The sequence below is a fragment of the Papilio machaon genome, chromosome 26 (genome assembly GCF_912999745.1).
Source record: "Papilio machaon chromosome 26, ilPapMach1.1, whole genome shotgun sequence".
Taxonomy (NCBI): domain Eukaryota; kingdom Metazoa; phylum Arthropoda; class Insecta; order Lepidoptera; family Papilionidae; genus Papilio; species Papilio machaon.
The window spans coordinates 1,757,588-1,777,636 of NC_060011.1; the positions used below are offsets into that span (position 1 = coordinate 1,757,588).

Below are 20,049 nucleotides of genomic sequence, written 5' to 3' on the forward strand. Positions count from 1 at the left end.
TGACAGAGGAAAAACGTACGAGGCGACCGGTTTCATTTTGTTTATATTTTTATAAATAAATCATAATGCTTTAGTAATAAGGTTTAAATTTGTATGACTAAGTATATGAAACCTGATTGGTTGACAAACTAGACGCAGGTTTAAATTTGCAAACAATGATGAATAACTTATTTGGATTAAATACTTTCGAAATGAATTTGAGAATGTTTTGCACGGATTAAATTTTCTGGTAAATGTACTAACTACATAACACACGCCTGTAACCCAGAGGGGTAGGCAGAGATCACGGACCTCCATTTAGCGTGACCAAACGAACCTCCGTAATCCACTTTTCGCCGTTTCAGAAGACGGACCGTGACGGGTGGCGAGCCGCGTCGCAATCTTTTTCTCCCAGGAATTCACACATATTCTATAAAATTTCTTTTTGCTGATATGTGCGGGTTGCATTACGATGTTTTTCTTCACCGTATTAACAAAAACGAAAAATTTCTTTGGCCCGGTGATAAAGAATACAACAGTTTATAGTCTGTCCATGTACAGTCAGTGGGTATTATTTAAATTTCTTAATCTGGCTGCAATATATGCTGGATACTTTATGGAATAACAACTGTAAGACCTGTTCTTGTTTACCAAACCATACGGGGATGGAATTTAACTTGCCGAGTCCTAATAAAGTAAATATACTAATAGGGAGAGATCTTAAATAGTTTAATAGTCATAAACATGTGTTTGTAGAACTAAATACTTTGTTATAATTCGTTTATTATTATCATGAACAACAGTTATATTAAATCTTAGTAGAATACACTTAAAACTTCTTCTGTCTTTGCCCAATTATCTGAGGTCAGCCTTTTTAATTCTTTCAGATTTTTTTTTATATCCACCTCAGCCAAGTCGGTGGTCTTCCGCTATTTCGTATGGTTTTATAACACTATGTCCTTGAGTTTAATATTAAAAACAACTTCCTGTACAGAGGACTGTTATTTTGTCGTACACGTGTATAAAAAAAGCTTATGTCGTAGCGCTAATTTATCTGTTTATGCGAATGAAGGACACATTAACGACACGAGGATATTATTAACTGGAGTATATAATGTTTCACATCAATTTATCTTCGGTACTCGTGTAGTATTTAGGTTTAGAGCGGGAGAGAGGAAGATAACCGTCTTTTCCCTAATTTGATCTGTTGGTATCCATCTCATTATCTTAGGAAAAAGGGAGATAACAATATGTTCTTTTTCAATATATCCTCATATATAAAAGAAATGCCTGCATTAAGATCTAAACTTACGATGGATTTCAAAACATTACTTACTAGCTTTTATCCGCGACTCCGTCCGCGCGGAATAAAAAAATAGAAAACGGGGTAAAAATTATCCTATGTCCGTTTCCTGCCCACCAATTTTCAGTCAAATCGATTCAGCCGTTCTTGAGTTATAAATAGTGTAACTAACACGACTTTCTTTTATATATATAGATGAAACCACACCTGTTAAAGAACGAGGAAAGACAGGAAGTCAGTCCTTATGCAATAATCCCTAAGACAAACAAAATGATGTAGGCTATTAGTTTTTTTTTAAATATCGAGTGCATAATGTAACAATTATTTTCCATGCCGCACCTCTTGTTGATGTATGAGTCATTAGCGTTAATTAATAACTTCAGTGTAAAGTGCGTGAAATGAACGGCGCGTGTTTATAATGTAACATTGTAATAGTATCGGAGGAGAAGCGGGTATTTTAGGATTTACTCAAGCGTTGCAGTTAACCACCCAACCGAGTATTAACAAAAACGAAACGCTCTATGTAGAGCCACGCTTTTAGGGTAGTCCATCAAGATACTAAGTTAAAAAATCTATTTTTAAAAATGACCTAGCGCGGCAGTTTTAGACAGGATGAGTTAATTGCATGCAGAAAAGTCTACTTTTCAAATATCTGTCAATTTGCATGTTACATAAAGATAATAGCAGAGTGACAAAGTTGCCAAGCGAAAAAGTCACCTCGACAACTAACCCTGCTCCAGTCTTACGCGCTTCACTATATAGCAACCGATTTTTTTTACTTAGTATTCTGACCTGATACCATAAAAGCGCGGCTCTGTATGGAGCGTTAAATTTGTGGTAGGAGTACTATATTGGGTGCAAGGTTCCTAGGAAAGGTACTTATGCTTAACTGCCACGCACGAGTAAATCCAAAAATCCCCGCTTCGCCTCCCCCTATCATAACAGTTGCATTATATTGAAGTGCCGTAGAACTCCACTGCTACGACACTTGAAATACAATTGCCATCCATTTTATTATCTTTCAAAATACTGAGACATAAAATGAGAAATAGTAGCAAGCCAATGTAAATAATTATACCTTTATAAGGCTGTAAGCTGTAATCATAGACTTATGAAAAAAGACACAATAATTTGTATCATCAATTTTTACTCTAAAACTATCTAATAAATGCATAGACAATAAATGAGATTGTCAGTCAACGAAATCTGTAAATAAAATTTCTCTTTTCAATTGAATTTAAATAATAGGTAAGTTAGCTATAGTGCTTTTAATCGAAGTGGTGCGAATCTTTAAGTTGTGCAAAATGTAATAATTCCACGGGCAAAAATATATTCAAAGAGTGAGAGGAACGATAATTTTCCTTTCAAATTCGAAATTCTGATTTCAAATACATGACGCACTATTAAATACGAAGTATCAAAATTAGTTGTTTGGTGTAACCTATAAAGTTTTTTTTAAATATGTCTGTGTGTGTACGATATGTATATGTATATTTTTTAAGACACGAGTAACATATTCCAAGAATACAATGTCAAAAGATAATAATAAAAATTTGAACAGCGTATAAATCCCCTATCTGTTACAGTTGAGATAAAAGTGTTGACTTTAAATTTAAGTTAATTACATTATTTAGTACATTTTAAGAGCATCAGTTGTTTACATATTCTGTGGTAATGATATTTAGGTCAATCGTTGTTCGGGTCGTGGCCGTATTCACCACGGGTCGGATGCTATCATTTGTGCACTGATATACTTGGCAAATATGTAATATTAAAAAAAAATATTTATTTTAACGTTCCTCATAAACATGGTAATTAATATGATAAAGTCTTTTAAATTCAAGTGAACGAACTTCATTTGTATTTGACTCTTATCTTAATCGGTGCAATCATATCGTGTTTTATTACGATATCAACGCCATCTAGTGATTTAAAAGGGATATTGGTGCACTACAAGATATGAAATTTCAATTCTGTGTTCAATAGATAGCACTAATGGAAATCCACACGAAAAGCGACATTACCACTGAGTATTATATTACTAGCCTGTGGGTTATATTTATTCCTAGATAGTTTCTAGATTTTTTTTAATTCTGCGCAGACGAAGTCGAAGAAATGAAAGTGCGCCATTGATTTATTAGTAGGTAGTTACAAATTCACACTTGCATACAAAATCTAGTTATAGTTTGAGGACACTTATATTGGCGTTTCAAAGAGTCTTAATTGAATATAAGGCCATTAAAATGTATATCTTATGACAACGCAAAAGCATTTGTTACAGTTTTGTACTTACCTTATTTCTCTTTGTATTCAATGTAACTACCAGGGAAACATGATGTTTGACATATATTTACATATTTAATGTGAAATCCACTTTAAGCCATGGAAATAAAGCATGAACACTTTACAAAGGATTTTGGGGATCTCTTGTATAAACAAGGCATCACTGGATATTGTCGTTTCGTTATAGCGTAGCAAGTGTGATAGGGACAGATGAGTGACAGACGTGCGGACGTCTGTTGCAATTTGACTACGCAAGTACGCGGGTACTAGCGTTGACAGAATGCGATTGACAACAAAAGAAGGCAATCTATTGCCTTATTGCCTTCTTTTTATGTGCTGCTCATGTTTATTAATAACTAGCTTTTACCCGCGACTCTGTCCGCGCGGAATAAAAAATAGAAAACGGGGTAAAAATTATCCTATGTCCTTTTCCTGGTTCTAAACTACTTGCCCACCAATTTTCAGTCAAATCGATTCAGCCGTTCTTGAGTTATAAATAGTGTAACTAACACGACTTTCTTTTATATCAATACATAGTATATATAGATAAATCAATAAAGTGCGCAGAAAACAGTAAATATTAGGTACATATTGGTTTTATCTATATTCTCTTATCTTATCTTCGAAAGGTACATAATACTGGGAATTATTGTACACAATCTCTATTCTATTACGTTTTCCTCTGACTATTTTATACTTTTTTTTTGCTGGATGCAAAGCAATTGAATTAAGGATAATGAAAATTGAAATTGTGTAATTAATATTTCTCAGTAAATATTCACAGAGTTTTATCTGTGATATGCAGTGTTGATAATGTTGTTTGGTGAATTTTATCTTATCTATATTTAATGTTTTGTTTTTACATTTCTTTGTCTTAATTTATATTACGAAACTGTCATAATTTTTTTACGAAGTTTAGGCTAAGCGCCATCTGCGCTCGGCAACCTTAAGCCCGGTGAAACTGTAAATGCCTCCTCAAGGCAAACAGTGACTACTCAGTCATAAAAAAAAATTCTAGATTGATATTGTTTTGTTGAATTTACCTGGTTAACATACTAGTTTAACATTGTGTTCACCCTGCTCAAACGTTGATATAAAACACTCGCTCTTTCTCTTTCCCTCCTTCTGTGGAAAACAGAGACACCGATACTTCGAAATTATACGTTTTTATGTGTTCGTTTCTGTAATGTGAATGCATTTACAACAACCCTAAAAGTGTTACCGTTGGTTTTCGAGATTAAAATCTTCGTTTTTATCATATCGTCATCCCTTTCATTATCATTGACAAAACAGAGATAATAATATGTTTTAAACGGAGATTTAGGTCTCAGAAACAACCGTTAGTTAATTCATCTCTATTTAAAATTAAGACTTTGAAGCATAATTATGTTTAACTTGATTTTTACCAGTTTTTTTCTTATTATTTAGTTAATCATTGACAATGTTTATTTAGTATCATCAATTTTAAAAATCCAAGGTCAACAAGTTTAATAGCAAATATATATTAACAATGGTACTTAACTAAAAATTTATTTTAGACCTTATTACCATAGCAGAAGTGCGTATTTACAGTGTATTAGATGTGATTGATTTTGTCCAATGTGTTATTAGTTGTACAGACTGAAAAACATGTAGACGAATATTTCGCATTGGAATTTAGATCTTAAGTAAAGGGTTTATGTATTAAAGTCGTTTGTAAAATAACGTTTTTTGTATTATGTTACTTTACTGTGTTGCATAATTTGAAATATTTGTACTTGTACAAATGAAATTCATTGTATACTGAATAATGTAATCGTGATGAAAATATAAAAAACAAGGCGTTTGATTTGTAGACTACGAACAATTTTATTTAATTTAAAAACTTATCAAGTTTAACTGTGGTAGAGTCTGCAACAACATATGTTGCACTAATGGGCCCGCTTGCACGGTGAAATACCACGACCACACAGAAAAAAGATATGAAGTGAAAGTAATTCCGCTTTTCGTCTAATGATTGTGCGTTCTGGAGGCTTAATTCCCATAATTTCCCCATAAGAAAAGGGTGAGAAATGGGATATGATGGAGGGGAGGTGTAGGTACGGAAAATATTGTATTTCTGTGCGTGTCTACTCCGTTGATTAAAGGTAGGCAACGCATCTGCAATTGGAGATGTCTATGGGCAACGGCCGCTTCGGCGAATTCAGTTGTCTGCATGCTCTTTTGCCACCTTATAATATAAATAAAAGTTAGTGAAAGGCATGGTGATATGTATTTGCACAGCAGTAAATGCTAAAATATAAAATACTTTAGAAAAGAGAGGATTTTTTTTCGATTTCTTTCGACATTTTGCTCGTGTTAATAATAATTTATACAGCTGTGTATTGAATATTTAAATAGTTATGTTTTTTTTTAATAAAGCTACAACACCAGCTGCCATTACTTATTTTTTTAATTATATTTTTACATATGTATGATTTGGTGAATAATAATTCAAGTCACACAGTTTGTTTAATTTATCATACAGACAGAATAATAAATTTTATGTATGACCACAAATTTAAATATAATGGAAATTATTATTCGGTGTTCTATCAATTGGTCTGTCATTACAATACAATAGGTACACGTTTAAGCAATCGCGTATCTTGCGTATTTACAGGACCGTCTAAATCATATTCGCCGGCGGGGTACGAAATTCTGTTTGGCGCCCTTTACTTAAGACGGACGCAAAAACTTATATATTCCAAAATATTTCCAGAATTGCACATTTTATAAGATGCCATGACTGATGTATATTTATGTTTGTTTCCAGGTCGTTGCGCCGGCGCATAAGATGCGCTCGATCCTGGCGTACTACGCGGACGTGATGTCGGCGGCGGCGCGCGGAGCTGGCTGCGCGCTCGGCTGCAGCGGTCGCGGCGACTGCATGAACGGTACCTGCCTATGCGAGATACGGTACGCTGGTGATGAGTGCGCCGGACCCAACCTTCCTTACCACGCATGTGAGTATTATAGACAACGGTGACAAGGAAATTATTTAATAAGATTCACGAAATTTAGTACTCGAACTCTTTGAAACCACTTGAAGAAAAATTCCAACACTTTCTAATATACTGCCTTTTATCCATATCTTGAGTTTAATGTTTAATATTACCACAAATTCCTTTTCCTAAAGATAATACAAATACCCTAATACTTAAGGGTAATGTAAGCACGTATTTGTGGGTTCGATTCGCGTCATTCTGTGTCTTAAACAATAGCCTACCACAAGCTTCGCTTAATTGGAATATTTGAACGAATTGTGTATAAGTTATTTTATTAAACTGCTAATCTTTTACTTGAAAGTGTGTTTCGTTAAATTAAATGGCCCACATAAATGTTACTTCAAAGATGCCCCAGAAAACAGTACTGTTGTTAATTGACGAATTTAATGTTCGTCGTGTTTCGCCTGATCAGTGTGGTGCCCACCCTTTTCTTATGAGGAGAGGATGGGAACGGGAAGTAGATTTGACGGAGGTAGGGACGTATAGGAAGGGGATATATCCTTTTTCTTTGATTATCCCATTCTTCTGCAATTACAGGTGCATCATATGTGACCGCTTGCTCATTTTCCACCTTCTGATAGAAAAAGTGATTACTTTATATGTATTTCTAGGTATTGGCGGTGTGTTTCTATTGGTGGCATTCATCTGTGCGGTGCAGTTGACGATATGCGTGGTGACGGAGTACCGCAGGTTGAAGGCGCCTACCTTTCTCCGCGCCTGTAAGGTCACTACTCAGAAGATGCTTTACCTCGTCGCATTCTTAGCGTCCCTCATACGCGGCGCTTACTTTGTTTCACCGGTGAGTATCTCAGAATAAGGTAGAAAATACTTTAATGTCTAATGATGTTGTGATTCAATCGAAATCAAAAAATCGAAGACAAATAAAAAAATTCAATCGCTTAGGTAACAAGAGGGTTACCTCTTGTTACCTAAGCGATTGATTTTTTTTTTAAAAGGTGTCATTCGGTTCGTATTCTTCAACCTGAGTGTACATAGGGTATAGTTAGCTGCATAAATTTTAGACTTCAGTTTCAAAAATTTGTATACACTTCTGTAACTGAAGTCAATATCATGAATTCATGATCGGAAGCAACAATTGGATATGTGAATATATATTTTTGTAGCCAAAGGTTTCTGAAACTTTAGAAGTTTATATATATTTATGCAGAGGACTGTACAGACAGCCGGGCTTATGTTTTTCCTTTTTAAATGAACTTCAGCATTTCTTATTGTATCATATCTTGAACAATATTCCGTTTTTACAGTTTTAGGCCTTTTTATGTACTTTTGATAAAATAATTAGAATTATTTTTTTATGAATTTTATTTGTTTTCTTTACAGTCAGCGTTCCAAGAGGGTTGGGCGACGAGTCTTCTGTCAGCCTACTATCCTCTCCTCATGTCCGGATCCTCGCTTATTGTCTGCTTCTGGGCTGAGGTAAGTTTTTATAATAATTACATTAAACTCCATACAAAATGGCCTCAGATTTTACACGGTAATTTATATTTATGTAGAGCGTCATCTAGTGGTTGATTAGTGAACTATAACGTGTACTTAAAGCAATTTATTATTAGTGTTATACGGTCAATATAGATGGCGTTAGGTGTCTGTTTTTTTTTTTCGGAAAGTCAATTTGATGAAAATGCCTTGTGAATACGAAATATCCATTTTCAGTTTGTACAATATGAGCAAGGACCGTATTCGTAAAAGATTATGTAGTGGTTTATGTTTATGGGAAATTTAACATCAGCTGACAGATCTTCTCGTTTGCCGCTTTTTTATTTAATAACAAAATTAATACTAAACACGATGGTTATTACGTAGACTGCCCGAAGTAACAATATCGAACTTTACTAGAGAGCAATTTTAAGGTGCCCCAATTGCTTTATACTACTTCTTCTTTATAAATCTTACTTCTTACTAACGCGAATGTGTGGATGGAGGGATGGATGTTTGTTGAAAGGTATCTCCACAACGGCTCAACGGATCTTGATGAAATTTGGCACAGATTTAGATAGAAGAACACATATGTTACTTACTTATATATGTTTTTTTTTAATCCACGCGGACGGAGTCGCAGGCGACAGCTGGTTGTATACTATTTTTACATTTTTTTTTAAATTTTGCAATAAGCATGTAATCTCACGTTATTACATTGTACTAAAACTTTTATTTACATGTTTTTTAACGCGTAAACGGAACAGCTACGGTAAATAATAGCCAAGCAAAGAGCACAGCTGCCGAAGTGGTTCTTAAACCCTTTCGCCGCTCCAACGACCCTGTTACTCGTTACCTTACTTGAACCGATGGTTTTATTGGTCATTCGTCTAAAATTTCATTTCCGATTTAGGAAAAAAATTTTTTTTTATATATCATAACGTGGCAAACGAGCAAGCGGTCACCTAAATCCGCCTAAATAACGAAGTGACCGCCGTCCATAAACATCCGTGATTGCAGATGCGTTGCCTACCTTTAATCGACAGAGGAGGGACGCACAGAAAGAGGATGTTTCCTCTTCCTATGCATCCCCTCCTTCCTCAAATCCACTTCCCCTTCCCATACTTTCCTTATAAGAAAAGGATGGGAAGGGACAGAGGAATAAAATTAGGTCTCCGGCACCGCACTCATCAGACTGTACGCGGAATTACTTCCACTTGTCGCCTGTCTTCTGTGTGGTCGTGGTCACCGGTCGACCCGGCCTATTCGTGCATCCAACATATATTGTTGCGGGATCTACCACTGTGAAGATATATTATAAAATACGGCTAATTGATAGTTTTGCCTCTATATGTAAGAGCCATCGAACAATAAGATGTCTTTATAAGATATTCTCGTTTTATTAGCTCTATCAGCAAACTTAAAACATTCTTTATAGCCGCAGAAAGAAAAAAAGCAATCTTTCAAATTTTATTACATTCAACACAAATCAAACCAACGGTAAATGATAATAACTACCAAAGTTTTTAAATTTGTTACTGTATGGAAAATAAATAAGCATATGAAACCTCTACCGAGAATTGCATATGTTCTTTTTTACACGCAGACGGATAAAATAAAACGAAATGCATATTTTAAATCAATAACTGTATGAAATATACAGTGTCTGTAGCCATATTTAGGGTTGCCACCTTTTTCGCTTTGCTTTATGCATATACTACGGTTAACTTCAACGTCTTCAGGTCAGAATGTGTGCTGTAAAAAAAAAAACTAAACGCTAGCCGCTGTACTTTGTCGTGTGTTTTGCCATTGAGAATCAAGGATGGATCTTTTTGTGTTTGTTGCCAATATTCCGGTTGGTCTTGGTGTTAGTTCTGGTAGCTTTTTATTGGCAGCCCTGTCCATACCGGTTTTGTTTAGGGTCGGTGCACCGTTCGCTGTAGCTTAGACTGAAAGACCGATATAATACTGCATTATACAATACATCGAAATAAATGCGTCAGAATAGAAAAAAAATCATTAATTTTTATGCATTTTACACTATGCATTTATAGATTCAATCGGTCCAGTCAAAAATTTATGAATCCGTTAAATGTTAAAGTTAATAGCTAAAGAACGCCCCTAATTGTAGGTCTTGTGTGATCTCTCCCATGTTAATTAATTCCCTTAAAACACGTGGGTAATTTAATTACCTCAGTAATCTTTTGTTTATCGTAATGATTACGTCGTTTATATACTAATGTTTATATCAACATTCATTCACTGTTAACACAACATTGTTGTTGACGGGCCTTAATGCGCGTTATCAACGCAAAGTATAGTCTAAGAGCTAAACACTTTTTATACTCCTTTAAAACTCTCCATAAATTGCAATGACTAATTAGAATAAAGTCTATTTGTAAAATCATTGCCACAAAGACTGGGTAATATCTGTCCATATTTCTTAAACATTTTCACTTTGAAATCTATTACAACTAGTATGTATCTTAAGAACATTACAATGAACTAAACCCATGCTGTTAACTTTGTTATATTACAGTGATGAGTATTCTGTGATTGTTAGCACAAATAATATAATCATATATTTAAAAGCTAGTTTAAAAAATCCCTTATTAATATAGAACTATTTTATTTTTACTAGCTCTTGTACTATTATCCATATAAGGAATTTATAGTAGATTCACATAGAGTATGCCGTTAGCATTCACTCAGCAAGTCCTCGTTACGTGAACTGATTATGTGACATTGATGTTTATTTATGTAATACATTGCCAAATTGGCGTGTAAATAACTTGTTGACCTTGACAGAGTAAGGAATACATAATGATCATCTTTACTCTGGTCACTACGATCACTTAATAAATATGTCACTTTTTTATTTTAAAAAATAGTTCATCCGTGCTGTTATCACCAACAGCTGAACCCAATATATCATTCTTGAGATCGATCTAAATATCATCTATCTATATATATAAAAGAAAGTCGTGTTAGTTACACTGTTTATAACTCAAGAACGGTTGAATCGATTTGACTGAAAATTGGTGGGCAGGTAGCTTAGAACCAGGAAACGGACATAGGATAATTTTTACCCCGTTTTCTATTTTTTATTCCGCGCGGACGGAGTCGCGGGTAAAAGCTAGTTAATTATATAAAGAAGATATTCCCAAAAAATGGATGGATTGTTCTTCAAACGGTAGTAAATAGGTTAGCTTTTTAAAATGTCAATTGATTTAAAAATGTAAAGCAAATAATATAAATGTTAAGTAGATATAGTCTTCTTAGTACGAGACTCTAGCGGGACCGCGAAGAATTCAAAATAAACAATAGTCCTGAAGATGGACCTCCTACGGGTCCGAAACTAGTCGGTGCCATCACCGTACGATCATACATGAGTTAAGCCATTCTTAAATAATTTATTATGTAAAAAAAATTACAAGCAAAAATTATTCGAGGTCGATAAACGGTTTCACGGTAAATCATTCGTCAAGAAAAATGCACATAATCTTAATGTAGTACCAACCTATTTTATAGATACGTCTAATAGATGTTGTCGATTTTATAGATACGTTAATTGATATTGTAAATACTTATAGTGTTATACTTTTGTGGGAAAATATACGTGTATTTTACTCCATCCTTTAATAAGCATCCTTGTTTTGATAATGTAATATCAACACATTTGTGTCGTGAGAAAGTTTATGATGGCGAGGTTAAGTCGTGTTTTTAAAAAGGTTTTTTTATTACAATAACGTAATATATTAAGGTAAAGATCGTATTACATGCAAATTACTACTTCTTTGCTCTTTGTTTTTCTTTGTTTGTTAATAGGATATTTTCCCGTTGGTGAAATAATTTTTAAATAGGCTCAAAAGAGCTAATAAATATAGTCTACTAGCTGTCGCCCGACTACCTCTGAAGGGAGTTAAAAAAAGGTTAATTGGTAGCCTTACAGATGTTCTTCATCTAGATCAAATTTCAGTGTGATCCGTTCAGCCTTTCTAGCGATATCTTCTAACAAACATTCATCCATTTAAATCTATCTATATATATAAAAGAAAGTCGTGTTAGTTACACTATTTATAACTCAAGATCGGTCGAACTGATTTAGCTGAAAATTTATGGGGAGCTTAAAACTAGGAGACGGACATAGGAACTTTTTTATCTTGTGTGCATTATTTTACTCCGCGCGGACGGAGTCGCGGGTAAAAGCTAGTAATATATGTAATATTGATGGCGCCGTACCGATTAGACGGAATAATTTGTACTCCGTGGTCTTTATATTTAGCGTATATCACCCGGGGATAGTGTAGCTTCCCAACAATGAAATAATTTTTCAAATCGGTTCAATAGTTTCGGAGTCTATTCAATGCGAACAATATATTAGTATAGACAAACTATGAACTAAATATTAGTGATGGCAATACATAGGAATTTGAACAATAACATTTTAAATTTTATTTGTGGATATTGTGTACATATAAGTTCAAATGTTCTTATTATTTAACGAAATTTTATTACATCGCATTCTTATCTCGAGCTCGACACAAAGACAAACAAACTATTTGTTATTAACACTAATTACTTACACGCATTATCCGCTTTATGTGCAGTAGATAAACTGTTTGTGCGTATGTATAGTACAATGAAAACTTTACGGCTGCTCGTAATGTAAGACACTTCGAACAATATAATTTTAAGTGTCAAAAGAATATAAATGCATTCAGCCAATCACAAGACCCTATAAACGGAATCAATCTTCAGTTCTATAGATTGATCCGAAGATTATTATTTTTTTTTTTGAAAAGAAGTACGAAAATTATTCGATCGCCCTCTAAATTAATATATTATGTTTTGCGATTGCTATTGCGATCTTTAGATTAGTTAATTTTCAACCACGTGGACTAACGGAGCCGACTAACTTAGGGACGACTTAGCCAAAATCAACTTCGCTGGCCCAGTGCGGGTTGGTTGACGTCATATCTTTGAATTTCTTCGCCGATATGTGTAGGTGGCATCACGTTGTTTTCCTTCATCTTATGAACGTCGAATAAATATGTAAATCGAAAAACACATTATAGTACATTGCGGAATTCGAACTCAGGACTTGCAGTTCAAGTGCTTAACCCCTGAGCCACCGTCGCTCAATGATAAAGTTAATTAAAAATACCACGATAAGAAAATCGACAGCGAATATTGGTTTCAGTCATAAACAACCTTCCGTTTTCCTTAAGTAATGTTGACACAGTATGTAGAGTATATACATCTCTATATGCCGTCTAATCTGGATTCCTTTCGTATGTATATCTTTCAAACAATCCATACATATGAATATTATTATACATCTATTGACAAAAATATGAGCAAGTGGTGATACGCACACCAGATGCTGTTGTGTGCTCGTGCGCAGTGGACGTTTTTCAAGTGCGGATTTGTGCGTGTAGGGTTGTGTGCAACTTAGTGGTGTATAAGGTAGTTTTTTTTATTTATTTTTTCGTAAGGTTCAATTAGTTTTAAATCATGGTTAAATATATTTTAAAAAACGTATTTTTTTAATCGACATTTAATTGTGTTTTTATCAAAGTTTAACGATTAATGAAACAGTTAATTACATAAGATTTGTTATTATAAATGTTTGCCTTTAAAAATACACAAGAAATAGCTGTCGCCCGCGATTCTGTGCGTAATTAAAAAAATCATTCTTGAGATACACCTTTTAACAAACATCTATTCATACATGTGTAATCCAAACATCCGCATTTATAATTCTAGTAAGATTATACAGTAACTTATCGTTCCTAAAGTTATCACAGATTAATAAGTGTAATACTCGACGAGCAAGTCTACTTGTTCTGCCGAAAGTGCGAATTAACTATGGTGTAAAAAATATAACATACGAAGGAGTACAACTTTATAACTCGTTACCTTCATCCATTAAAAATTTAAGTTCATATAATCAATTAAAATCAAAACTAGCTCAATACATTTTAGATTGTTGTAAAAAAATAAATTGACAACTAAAACGGCGACCGTACTGTATTATGTATATATAGTGTACGATATTGTTCTCATGTAAGTGACTTTTTGTTGAAATAAATTCTTTAAACTTAACTTAAACCTAAGATAAAAGCTATTTACATTTAAATATTTGTTTAAATTTACACAAGGAAGCTATATTTTGCAAAAATAAAAAAGCTCACACACTATAAACATTGAATTATAGATAACGAGGGGATTATAATGATTATATGAAATAATAAAACATAAGAAAAACAAAGCTGACATTTCTTTGTATAAAAAATTGAACGATATCAATGTGACTGTTAACAATAAAAAAAACGAAATGCGCAGTTTTTTTTATAAGTATTTTGTTTGTGCTATAGATAACACATTGTGGTTGATTGAAGTGAACAGTAAAGTCAAATTCAATGGAAATGAGACATTCAATTTACACATTACGTTGACATTAACATTTTTGGGTTTATTTAGGAAAATTTCAGTGTTTAAATTGACGATACAAATGCCTATTTTTCCTCAGAATCCGTTCGCGCGAAAAAAAAAATTATTAGCCTATGTGTTCTTCCAGACTATGATCTACATTTATGCCAAATTTCATCGAGATCCGTTGAGCTGTTACGGAGATATCTTTAAAAAAAAATCATCTATATATTCAAATATTAGCTTTTATAATATTAGTAAGATATAGCCTATCTAGGGAATATTTAGAATTGTTCAAATCGGTTCTATAGTTTCGGAGCCTATAAAATTGATGTTTTGTTATCGTGCGAAAACTATAAAAGATAGATACATGCTATCGCGGACTTTTATTTAGCACATTTAAAGAGCTACAATTCGTCGATACACCATTTTTATGTAGATCCTATAGTTTAGTCTACGTAAGCGCTGACAGCAAAAATGTCCCTAATTTTCGCAACACATTTTGAAGCTAAATTCAAATCTACTAGTCTTCTAGTTATTTAAAAAAAAAATGGGACCCATCTGCAAGCACTTCCTTTCGATTAAAATATTTTTTATCAAAATCGGAGACACAAAAACAGTCGAATTGATAACCTCCTTCTTTTTTGAAGTCGGCTTAAAATGCAAACAAACAAATTTTGTGTTACCCTTTTTTATACACTATCACTTCAATGTGTCATATGTCATTACTTTGTTTATTTAGGCGTTGGATTGAAAGGAAATATACTGTACCTTTTTTGGTAATTATTTAGTGGTTTTGAAGTGTAAAAGGTGTAAGAGCTGTATTGTATCCTTTGTTGGTCTGGTGTCATGTTTAAGGACAAAGTAATTAACATGACTCAAGTTCTCAGGAATTTGTCTATACAATAGTAAATACCTATAACACTAGCTTTACATATTTTTGTAACGATTGGTTTCCATTGTGGTCATTATTGTCCTGCACTACGAAGGGTCGGCACAATATATGCTGCTTTTTTCATACATCTCTATCAGCCTTCATTATCTGAATTCAGTCCCATCTTACGCATATCTTTCACACAACCCATACGTATTTTATTCTTTCTTGCTCTACCTTTGTAGCCATCCTTATTCAATCTCATAATTTTTTGATTATGTGCCTATAGTTTTTCCGCATATGTGAATACCACGCTAAACTTTTGCTTCTCAATTTCTCTATAACTGTCTTAAATTACTCCACGACTCGCGCCACAATTTCGGGAATTACTCAAGCGGTTATTATAAATTAAATGCGTAGCAATTATTAGCCTTTTATAGTTTTTTTTTGACCTTACAGTAATCCGGCAGTTATACGCGTCTCCGTTTCGCTCGGTGACTGAGGAAACCAGCGTGAACTCCTTCCTCTTTCCGCCTTTCTTTTTAAAGGTTATCCGTAACTTCTTTTTAAAGATGTAAAAATCATTTAATTGTACGGACAGTTTGTGAAAAGAACAAAATAAGAACGGGTGAACTTTTCGTTTGAAATTTTTTTTATAAGGTGGCAAGCGGCCACCTGAATTCGCTGATGTAACGAAGCGACCACTGCCCATGGACATCCCCAATTACAGATGCATTGTCTACTTTTATTCGACGGAGAAGGGGGCGCACATAAAGAGAATATTTTCCCTTCTTATGCGTCCACTCCTTCGTTAAAATTTGTTTGATTGTGTCGGTCAGTGATCTCGATCTGTGAAATACCTTAATGCCCTACACTTTGATCAGTAACTAGAGATTTTAATGTTTAGTGAACTCATACTTCGCTCGACTTTTTCTTTTTTCTTCTTTTTTAATTAAATTCTATCAATCATTAAGAATTATTTACAATGTATAAACAGTGGATTTTCACCGCCGGAACATACAAGTAAAACATATTGCCATTACAGTTTTACGTAAGGAGAGTGAGAGGGATACAATATTATGTTGGGTGTCATGTTTAAGTAATGAAAACGCATAGTTAGTGTTATATCGGATGATGTGTTTGCGGGTTTAATTGTGTAGTATGTTTTATCACAGGTTTTAGTATGTCCATTGTTTTATATGTCGACTTCCGCTCATGAGTAGGGAAAGTGAGAGACAGATAATGGTATATGTTGGAGGTAACTAAAATTATGGACTGAAATACCTTTGTAACGAAACATATTTAACAGCAAGTTTTTGTAGTCTTTGAGTGGCAGTGGAAACCTATGTTTAAAATCAATAACTTTATGTTTTGATGTATACTAGTTACAGACAAGTTTTTAATAGTGATATTAACATATTAAAGGTTAAATCTTCGGTCTATTAGAAGGCAAGGGCGCAATCAGGGTTAAAATTTGTCTGATTTTAAAATGAACATTTAATTTTTTTATTAGCATATAGACTCTCCTACCGAGTGTATCTGTACTTTATAGTGTATAAATAAGCGCCTATTTCCACTGGCGCGGCCGCGACTGCCTTACAAAATGACAGCCGCGCGTGGCCAAACGCGGTTAGCTAAGTGAAAAAACCTTTAAACAATTGATTAGATTTTCTTGAAACTTCAATATGGTTTTTGAACACGCTTTATATCCACAAAATAAATAAAATGTAGGTTTTATACAAGCTTAAATATGACAAACTTATTTTAACTTTATTTTAGGCAATATTGTCTCACTCAGAGTTACATAGTGGCAAGATAAGCAGTCCCTTAGGCCTTTCATAATATATCTACGATAAATGTTTTCTATGTGTCCGAATGAATGCTGCGGACAATCCTTTTGCTATAATACATTGCATTAGTAATCAGTATGTTTATTTATGTGCACGTACCTATTGTTGTAGTTTTCAATTAATGTTTATTACAACAATAAAATTTGATTACCTTTACTTGATTAACAATTAACGAGACGTTCGTTTCATTACTTTTTCTATGTAATTTGATTAAAAATTATTTTACGATAAACGCTGATGTAAGATAGACTAGCGTATGTCTCGTAAGCCCTCATTTGTACGGGCGTTTTTTTATCGCGCGTTAAAAGTGTTCAAATAGAACAAATTAAATACCTATGTATCTGTTTATACGACTGAGCCTTTAAATCGCGACGCTTTTTTTGTCGCACAGTGTTGCATTTTGAGTGTTGGGCAAACTGAGAGTGATTTTAAATCGTTCGTCGCTCGACAGCCGCCAACACCGAGTTTTAACGCGGCGTTAAAAAAGCGCCCGTACCAATGTTGTAATGAACACCATACAAGTTTTGTTGTTGGGTTTAAGTTTGGTTTATGATTTTTTCGTGGTCCTAGCCGTTCCCTAAGATTCGCTATTAAACCGGTTCTCATGTAGTCCATGCTTGTAACGCATATGAGAAACGTTAATGCTTTTCCTGGTATAAAGCCAACTTCAAATGTCAATATTGTAAGCATAATAATGTATTGTTGTTCTTGAATACAGTCATCATGGGGACCGGCAATACTTATATCGTTGGTTCTTGAGACCAACTGTATAAAACATATCGTCATTCCTATCATTATCTTTGACAAAACAGAGACAACATGTTCTAAATGGGGATTTTGTTCTCAGAAATATACGATTAGTCTAACATCTATATATATAAAAGAAAGTTGTGTTAGTTACACTATTTATAACTCAAGAACGACTGAATCGATTTGACTGAAAATTGGTGGGCAGGTAGCTTAGAACCAGGAAACGGACATAGGATAATTTTTACCCCGTTTTCTATTTTTTATTCCGCGCGGACGGAGTCGCGGGTAAAAGCTAGTTGGTTATATAGCACACATTGGGAATCTGAAATTTTTTATCACTATGACCTATATGAAATTTTAATTGATTTAAGCTCTTCGTACACAAGACAACGTAAATTTTCAAAACTAATATTGTATGTATCCTTGCATCGCGAATATCACAACGTAGAATCGATACGCTAGTCGTCTATTCGGTCAGTACAGGGATAGCGACTACATAGATTTTCTCCGCCATCTTGAAAATTACAACGACTTTTCTCACGACGATCTTGACAAAGATGTTGCGAGCGATTGGTTTTGGCGACTAAAAAGTTAAATGTCGGCGAAGCGTGGTTGTTGTGTACGATGTACGACTCTATGATATTGTATTTCAGAAATCGCTTGGCGACTTAAATCGAAGTTTCGAAGTTTTACATTGAATTGTGTACGAAGGGTCTAACATGTGGTTTCTATTGTAATTGTAAATATTTACTAAAAGTGGGATTAGTTTCGTTACGTTACGTGTTACGTACGTTTTGAAAAATATGTATATAAGTTCTACGCTTGATTTGTTTGACGTGCGGACATATTATACACTAGTGGGTTAATGATTTAATAGGCACTAAGGCTCATTGTCAGTTATCACAAAAACAAAACTCAGGTCACGCGTCCGTGTAAGTACTTGACTTATAATTACCGTAAAATTCCACTGTAGTGACACTTCTATTGAAAGAATAAAAGAAAAAAAAGATATGTAATGACATAAAGCGTAAAGATTTATTCTGTAAAAAAGGGTGGTTAAAGGACATTTGTCTTTTTTTTGTAGTAGTAGTAACACATAGGGAGACATAGAGGGAAGACGATATGTTATGAAACACACAGTTACGGTAGCAGGATTTTTTTTTATTTAAAAAATATAAAGATCAATTGGAAAGAAAGGGGTAATTATTTTCATATCCACTATTATCTTGATCTATGTAAAACCTTAGTACATTAGTTTAATTTCATTGCAGAATTAAATAGCAGGAGAAATAAATAATTAAAAACAAAATCGAAATGATTTAATGAAAATATGCACAATTATGTATGAGATTTATTAATTTATAAAATACTAGCTTTTAGCCGCGACTCCGTCCGCGCGGAATAAAAAAAATAGAAAAAGGGGTAAAAATTATCATATGTCCGTTTCCTGGTTCTAAGCTACCTGCCCACCAATTTTCAGTCAAATCGATTCAGCCGTTCTTGAGTTATAAATAGTGTAACTAACACGACTTTCTTTTATATATATAGATTTGATAATTTCAAATACATAGTATACCTAGTGTTCCTTCCAAGTATGACGTGGAAGCTTTCAAGAGAAGGGTGAATAGGCATGTTAAGCTTGTACCTTGTGACTACATCACTACTCACATTGTGGTCAAGCGCTGGTTGATTCACTGTAAAAAAAGTTTTGTTCAAACGTCGTCCAAAATGCAGGAAACTCAAGACCGCAAATGTGCGGTCTTCCGATGTCACTAGATTTGAATCAGTATACTGTGAATAGCAAAAATGAAATCAATTTATTTTATATTAGCTGTCGCCCGCGTCTCCATCCGGTCGGATTAAAAAAAAAACTTAATAAGTAGCCTGTGTGTTCTTCCAGATTATTTTCTACATCTGTACCAAATTTCATCAAGATCCATTGAACCGGTCCGGAGATAACTTCAAACAAACATCCATCCATCTATACATTCGCATTTATAATATTAGTAAGAATTAAGATATATATTTACCTACTATTGGCATTTAATAATCAAAGATTTTTTTTAAATGGCTTTATGAACATTAACAGTGTTGACAAATTTTCTATGATCA

At 33.9% G+C, this 20,049-nt stretch overlaps 1 protein-coding gene across 3 annotated transcripts in view; it reads left to right on the forward strand.

The window, feature by feature from the left end:
* Positions 1–20,049, forward strand: part of LOC106718786 — a 52,678-nt gene that overhangs the window by 16,019 nt on the left and 16,610 nt on the right. For all 3 annotated transcript variants that reach the window (XM_045684604.1, XM_045684605.1, XM_045684603.1), the window contains exons 2-4: positions 6,360–6,549; positions 7,203–7,390; positions 7,933–8,028. In XM_045684604.1, the coding sequence (XP_045540560.1) occupies positions 6,381–6,549; positions 7,203–7,390; positions 7,933–8,028 (453 nt within the window). In that variant the 5' untranslated portion in view covers positions 6,360–6,380. The remainder of the gene's footprint in view (positions 1–6,359; positions 6,550–7,202; positions 7,391–7,932; positions 8,029–20,049) is intronic.